The sequence below is a fragment of the Ambystoma mexicanum genome, chromosome 11, assembly GCF_040938575.1.
Source record: "Ambystoma mexicanum isolate Mex_15411 chromosome 11, UKY_AmexF1_1, whole genome shotgun sequence".
NCBI lineage: Eukaryota > Metazoa > Chordata > Amphibia > Caudata > Ambystomatidae > Ambystoma > Ambystoma mexicanum.
In genome coordinates, this window is record NC_090934.1 from 1,203,337,856 (window position 1) to 1,203,346,024 (window position 8,169).

General features: G+C 45.1%; 1 protein-coding gene across 1 annotated transcript in view; it reads left to right on the forward strand.

The window, feature by feature from the left end:
• CIMAP1C (ciliary microtubule associated protein 1C) overlaps window positions 1-3,184 on the forward strand; it is a 249,980-nt gene extending 246,796 nt beyond the window's left edge. Inside the window, exon 4 of the mRNA XM_069625278.1 lies at window positions 2,688-3,184. Coding sequence (XP_069481379.1) covers window positions 2,688-3,184 — 497 coding nt within the window. The remainder of the gene's footprint in view (window positions 1-2,687) is intronic.
• Window positions 3,185-8,169: the final 4,985 nt, after the last annotated feature.

An 8,169-nucleotide genomic window follows, 5' to 3' on the forward strand; every position in this document is an offset into this window, starting at 1 on the left:
AGCTAGCTGCAAATCCAGCACTGTGGTGGCTCCCTCCCTTGTCTTGGAAACCCCCTGAAAACTCTCCTGGGTTCTCCTGCATCTGTTTTCCATATCCCCGAAACACTCCTGAAAACCCCCCTTGATTGTGATGCATCTGTAGCCTGAAGCCATGCTCACTTTGTAATCCTCGGAACCCCTGCTGTGAGCTGTCCCGCCCCATGTACCCTCCCCCATGGGCGGTGCAAACTGTTGTGGCTGTTGATGCTGCTGATCTGTCTGTGGGGTGGGGCTGGTTAGAACCGCCCCTCCCATCGCATACTTTGATAGCTTTCGCCGCACTAGTTTGGCCCCATCTGCCTTCCTATATTACGCTGTATGCTTAACCTTTTCCTGCCACAGTCTACAATGGTGCACTTTTGTGAGCTGTATTTCTGTCCATCCCTTTGCTTCCATGTCCACCAGTCTCTTCAAACTCTTCTGTACTGGCTCTGGTAGTACCTGCACTAAAATATGATAAGATGTTGATATTGTTTTGTCCCAAGGCTCTTGAGTTTCAAGGCGCTAAAGCTTTTGAATCTCCTGAATGTACTGCACAGGATCTTCATCTTCCCTCATCTTATGTGATGTAATCGCCCCAATGTCTGATGTGTCTAGGTATTGTGTTCATAATGCTTGCCATACTGCTGCCCTGCAGCTTGCAAATGGCGCCCCATCATGCACTGTGTCATCACCCCTGGGATCCCCGCCCTCTTCCATAGGTAATCAGCTGAATCTCCTAATATTGATACTAATAGTCCCTTTACGTCACCCATTGCTAGTTTGTGACCAGCTCTCATCTTCTCCATCTCATAGATACATTTCCCCGCTCCTGTGCTCAATGATGGTAACCTAAACTTCACATTCTCCTTGTCTGTGAACTTCCATGGTACGTACTGAGGTCTCACCCCTCATCTCTCCAATAAGGACATCAGCGTATATGCTTCCTTCTTCCCAAGTGATCTCCTAGTCAACCTAATTTGTAGAGGCCCTCTCTCATCCTTAATGTCTGTGCACATATCTACTGGTTCCAGGGTAGGCACTCTCCTGTTACCATCATAAGCCCTAGACAATTGTCCCCTTGAACAAGCTATGGCTGTCTGCCCCTCCGCCCCCCCCTTCATCCTGGGAGATCCCTTAGTCTATTAACATATTTGTTTTGCGTGCTGCAAAAGTCATATTCATTGGTGATGGATAATGGGATTTATAGTCCACAGTATCTGGAAAGCTGAAGGTTGTAGATCCCCTGGCTGAATGCAATCAGAGACGCAAATCCCAGTATATTAGTTTGGAACATCAAATGGAGGGCTGGATCTGAAAACTTGCCCTGGCCCAGGGACAGCAGCTAGTACCTTCAGGCCTTGTTCAATTGTGCTTTAGCAATCACAGGGACTCAAGTCAACAACTGTCTCAGCAGAAGGGAGGAGAACTGAGGTACATTTATGATAGCTGACGTCACACAATGACTTTCGCATTGCTGTAGTCCCAATGCACCTGAATCGCTTTGTGACTGTACATAAAGATTATGAATTTTATATAACTCTGTTCCTTGATGTACATTTGTTAGATTGTGTGTGTAAACCTCCTTTAAAAGGAAGTGGATGGGCCAGCAAATTACCTACATTGGGAGCCATTCTTGCCTGAGTGGGACTGTTTGTGCTTATTAACATTTATCACAAGGATAGTGCCCAAACATGTGGCATCTCTGGCTGAAATAAAGTGCTCGCCTTTTAACCTCTCCTTTGTTGTCTTCTCTCCGTGCCTCCCATGTTGTCTTTCACTAATACAATTTTCTTTCCTGTCTCTTCTGTCCCTTTTTTTTCACCACTTTCATCAATTATTGTTTACCTTCTTATTCTCTTATTTTCTTTGTATTTTGCTTAGTCTTATTCTTTCCTATTGTTACACTGCCTACTTTCTTTACATACTTCCTTCTCACTCTTTCCTTGTCTTTTATTATCTTATTAAATTGTATTTCTTCCTCCCATTTTACTCTGCCCATCCATTGAATACTCTTAGTTATTCATATTCCTCCTTTTGTCACTCACTCCTGATCCCTTCCCCATCCCCTCTCTTTTCTGTGTTATTATTTCCCTCTCTCACATCACTTGTATCCCAGCTGCTTTCCTAACTCATCTCATACTGCCTGCCTCTTGTGCCCACTGATTCTCTTCTCTCCAATCTTCCCTTTCTCTTCATTCCTCTTCTTTTATTACTTCTCCCTCCATTCACGGCTTACTCCTTCATTTCCTCAATTGCTTTTTCTAGTTCTCCTCTTGTTTTTTGCCTTGCTCCATGTCTCATGGCTCTCCAATTGTTTTCATGAAGTAAATTACTTCGTTGTAATTTACTATGTGCATATTACTTCAAATTTCTTGGAATTTGTGTAAGTATTTATGAGTTGAGGCGCTCAAGGTGGGAGGTGTTTGGGTGCATGTGCTAGTGAAGGGGAAGAAGGGGCATGACCTCCAAAAAAAGTTGAAGCAAAATTTGAAGTAATGTACACGGAGTACATTTCAACAAAGTCATTGTTTTCTTTGAAATGACATAGAACCGTCGCAGGAATCCCCTCTGAGACTCTCAGTGTCGACGCGGTAGATCACCCTAGCTCACCAAGGTATAATTGAATTTCCAACTTACTCACTACAGCACCTGCTTTTATCTTCCAGACTGGTTTGAGAGTCCGGGTCCTGCAAGGTACAATAATGAGCTGGTTCCCCCACAGGGAGAGCCCAATGCGCCCCGCTATTCCTTTGGCCAGCGCACTGCATACAGGGTGGTTGATCCCACGCCAGGTCCAGCCGCCTACACTCTGCCGGCAATCGTCGGTCCCAACGTCCCAAATAAGATCTCCAGCCCGGCTTACAGCGTCACCTGCAGGGCCAAAAAGGGCCCCTTCGACACTGACTTTGTCAACAGCCCAGGGCCAGTCCACCTTCTGCCTAGCTCCAACCTCTACTTGGAAGCAGCCCCAGTGTACACCATGCAGCCGAGGACTGAGCTGCTTGCCGACCGGGGACAGACCGCTGGGCCGGGCTCGTACTCGCCGGAGCGGGTGACGCTTCATAAACCCAGAGCGCCGGTTTACAGCTTTGGAATGCGCCACTCTGAGTTTTCCGTCTCCCTGGTAACTGATGTGACAAGCAATAACAATAGTAAATGTTAACTGAAAGATGTGTCTTGTCTCTTTTATTGTGGCAGAGCAGTGTGCCTTCCACGTGTTCAAGACAGAGGGCAGGCAGCTGAGATGCTATAAGGTAAGGTTCTACATAATAGATCCCTTCGGCAGACTTATTTTAAAGACTGTTTTGGACACTACGAAGAATTAGCCCTCAGGTGTTTAGTAAAAGTAACTGGGTTGATTATCAGACACCATATCAATCCATTAATGTACACATACAATACACGCTCAGGCTTTGAACAAAAAAGATTTGCCTTAAGATATGCAGAAGAGCTTTAACTCTGGTTAAATAGACTGTGGAAGTTCAGACATTCAACAACATTGCTTTACCTTAGCTCATTCCATTTTACTCGCATGGTCTTCATCGGCCAATCAGAATTGAGCAAACTCCTTGACATCTTGTCTCATGTACAGACCTCTGCTTGTGCTTCTCAATGATGCCTCAACAGTCCATTGATTTTCTAAATGAACTTTGGAACCTAGGGCATTTTATACCAAAGGAAGTGGCCTACTTAGTGAGTAGAATAAACGGCACGCCTACAGCGGTAGCCCAGTCACACAAATATGCCTGTAAAGGTGCAGGATTTAGAAAAACAAACGAAAGCCTCCATTTCCAAGCCACACATGCCCCAAAACTCAGGATCATTTTGTTTTAATGATCAAACACAAGCAGTTCATCATTGTAGCTAGGTGATGAAGGCCTGACACCCAAATGCAAAACCCTTACCAAACTAAAGGACAAGAAATAACGTTCTCTCTCTCAGCTCGATCCACCAACCAGGGCTGGGCCATACCCCAAAATATTCTCAGAGTGCAGCACTGCAGTCAACAGAATCCAGGGCTCAAGTCGAGGGTACACGCGGGTGGACGGAGTCCTCCCACCGTTTTCAGAGGGTGGACGCAGCCCCCCCTGGGTATTTTACAGGTTGTGTGTAAAATGAAAACATTTAACTGCCTTCTTTGAATTTATGCCAACCTGGGGATTTGAACCACAGTCTCAGGGTCGCAGGCCAGGCACTTCACCATTGCACCATATAACTTAATGAAAAGTACGATACAACTAAAATTGAAATTACATAATTTGAGACTGCAAATCCCAGGGCAAACATTGCTATTGATTCTTGGAGTTAAAAAAGGCACACCTTTTAACATTTTCAAACACAATTAGAAGAAAATATCCTCTCTTCGTTTTTGGTGGGTGTTCTGTTGATTTTATGAAAGGCAAATGCCATCAATTCTGTGAAATTTGTATGGTTATGGAAAGCCAATTAAATGAAGTGTGCATGTATCACCTTGATACAGGGGGGTATGCCCATTGCTGGTGACGTCACACCCAACTGCGGATGATGAAGAGCCCCCCTACTATTATTTGTAGGACTTGACCCCTGCAGAATACCCTCCAATTGGACTCTGTGCTTTTTGACTTGCTTCTAGTAAAAACTTTTTGGAAGACGTCCGCAATCCCTTCCTGAAAAAAACTTAGTCCAGCCCTGATGGTTACTGCCTTGTTCCCCAAACTTGTAAAACAAACCAAATCTTATTCAAATAGGATGAACCTATAGGAACACACATAGCTGAGCCTTCCCCCCAGGCTAGACATATATTTCAGGATAATGCATTGGGAAGCGCAGCTGTTCCCTAAGATCTGGGAGACTGCTTTCATCCTTTAGGTTGTAAATGTGCGACAGTCAGACATCAGAGCTATCCCCATGATCACTCCCATGATGCAGCCTCTCTATTGAGAGAGCAGTGCTATCCCTCTGGTTGCACGCAGCTAATCAGACCCTCCAGCTTATTGCGATTTTGCGATCCCGCAAAATGCCGCGAAAACGGCCGTTTTGCGCAAAATGCCGCAAAAATGGCCGTTTTGTGCAAAAACAGCATCTTTTAAAAAAAAAATTTTTTTTTTTTTTTTTTTTTTTTTTAAGTAATCTGCAAAAATTACTGTTTTGAAAAAAAGAATCCTCAGGGTGCCAGGTGCTCAACTTTTTTTTTTTGTTTTTATTTACACAAGAAATGAAATCACTTGCGCCCCAAAAATTGCAGCCCAATCCACAAGGGACACATGAATGGGCACATTTTATATGCGCGCCCATTCAGATGGCCTTTTTCACCTCCTTGATCAAATAAAGTGGCGTTTCTGTCAATTTAAAAGCACATCCCTCATTTCCAAGCAAGATGCACTTTTAAATGTGCAGAAATTGTAGGCAACCCTACGCGCACGGGATGTGGGGCTGCCACTGCATGACAGGATCTTTCCTGACCCTGTCATGCATTTCTTTTAAGGTATGAACCGCTGCTGAGTCGCTTGCATTTCTGTTCCTCAAACAGGATAAAAATGCATTTTTTGGGTCACATTTTACAGCGGCAGGCACCTAGAGTGCCTGTCCCTGTGAAAGGCGCTGGGAGCTTGCAGAACACTGTCGGGAGAGCGATTCTATTCAAAGTACTCCCCATTTTGATGACAAAAATCTATCGAATGTTACAATTTGACCAATTACGTGCAGTACTATTCGATCGATTTTTATAAATACTGAACATGTGTTGCGGGGGTGTCACCCGCTCCCCTTGTTTAGTATTTTTGGTCTAGGGTGGTTGCAGAAGTGTTTTCCCCTTTTTCCTCAAAATTGGAGGCGGGGACAGAAAAAAAAAGGAAAATAACGAAAAAAGGACCCTGCAGAGTCGGATCCGACCCGCGTTAGAGGGACGGATCCGACCCGCGTTAGAGGGACGGATCTGGCACCGCAGGGTTGCAGGGGAAGCTGCAGCGACCAAGCGGTTAAGTAGGGGAGGGGGTCGGGTGGTGGTGAAAGGTACATTTTGGGTTGTTTGGCTGAAGTGCAAATCAATTTGCAGCAAAATTGACTACGGTCAATTCCGCCGCAAATAATTACACTTCGGTCAAACAACCCAGAACACCATTCAAGGCAGCTGCCAGCGCACAATTTGCGCTACAGCTCAAGCCTGTGGAAATGCGCCGGTCACCTTTGAGAATAAGGTGACCTGCTCATTTCCAAAAATGGGTTGTCTAAAAATAGCATATCCTCCGTTCTTTTTTTAAATGCCCCCTCATTTGAGGAACTGGGACAAAATCTACATTTAAAAAAAAATAATAAAAATGGTTACACTATGAGAGAGAGGGAGAGTGATGGGTGAGATGTGAAGTGATGGGCAAGAAAGCAGAGGAAGAGCAGTGGGTCAGAGGAGGAAGTGCTGCACAAGAGAGCAGAGGAAGCAGTGATGCGGTGGGCCAGAAATCTGAGAGCGAGCAGAGGTACAGAAAGTAGAGGAAGCGGTTGGCCAGAAAGAGGCAGTGAGCTGCAGATTGGGAAAAAGGATGAGGGAAGAATGTGATAGAATGGGAGAAAAGATGCAAGATGCAGAAGCAGCACAAAAGAATGAAGGACTGTATATTGAGGGAGGAATTGTAGAGTGTAAGGTGTGAGTTGGGAGTATGATTTGGAGTGTGGCAGGGGCTGGGCAGTGCAGATTGTGTCTTGACAGTGTGACATAGCACGTGAGTATTTGTATGACAGAGTGAGAGGTTAAGGAATGTAAGTTATGATGGAGAGTTGGTGAGATGTTTGTGGGTGTTTGGGGGATTGGAGAACATAGAAGGGGAATATTTTCAGCATTACAATTGATAATGATCAATTTAGTTAATACTATTAAATAGGCATGAACATTAAACCAGAAATGTAGCCAAATCAAACACTGTTCTGCCAAGCCAGAGACATCTGGGACTCTTCCTATTAAATTAATACAAAAGACACATAATAATGATACCCTGGCTCTCTTCTAGCCTTGCACTCTACCTATTTCCTGCAATGTGGCAATCTTACACCCTCCAGTTAATACAAAATGTCCCGCAAAAATGCCGCAATAAATAAAGGTTTGTGCCGCAAAATTTGCCATTTCATGCTGCAAAATTTGCCATTTCATGCCGCAAAATCCTGGAAGGTCTGGCTAATAGGCTAAAGCAGTGGACACAAAATGGCGCTCACCATCCTTACAAAGAAGCCACAGGGTCAGACGCCCAGGGAATCCCTCAGGTTGCAGTGAATATCTAGTCCCATCCCAATAAATAAATAAGTAAATAAATTCTTTAGGCATCAGGTGCACTTTACAGCTTAGAGTGGGTAGTACCTATCATACGTTCTCAAGCGGCCATTCACGTTGGAATACACCATATAAATGGCCAGGGTGGGTTATTTTTAATAATAACAAATAGACTAAGTACAGGCTAAAATACCTTATGCATCGGCTGTTTTTCATTGGGTTCCCACCAAAAACAGCGGCGCTATCCCTCCGGTTGCGTGCTTTTTTATAATGTAATACCCTTGACAGCAGTGCCAAGTCATACTGAATAAGAACCTCTTCGCTGCTGAACGCACCCTGAAGCCCTTGCCATGCTTTATCCCCCCGGACCGCCATGTCACTAAAGCTTTGGCGGTGACGTCACTCACTCCCGATTCATAGATCGGTTTTCTGGGGGGCCTTCGGGGAACGGACCGGAGACCGAAAGTACCAAGTGCCAGAAGCAAAACGAAGGAATAACGAGTTACAGATGAAAAATGCCACACACTGGGACCCAGAGACATGGATGCAATCCAGGAAACGTGACGAGGCTGCTGGGAGTGTGGCAGATGCTGGGGACTTATTTCTATTCAATATGAGAACACTTCAGAGCACACGCATGAAATCAAGCTGAAGCAGGGCGCCAGGTGCATGGCTGGCGTGTGCATCTCAAGACATCTGATGTCTGCTCCGGGGCACAACTGTAAATGGCGGTGATCCTCACTCGTACCCTCCAATCTACAATCCACAAGCTACGCCTGCCAAATGAGGCGCTTGTCCCATACAGCCATGTTCAGAGGTGCTCCCGAGGTCCTTCTTTGTAAACAAGAGATTTGCTGCAAGGCACTGTCCCCAGTGGAATTACACTTGGCCCTTTGAGTTCATCAATTATT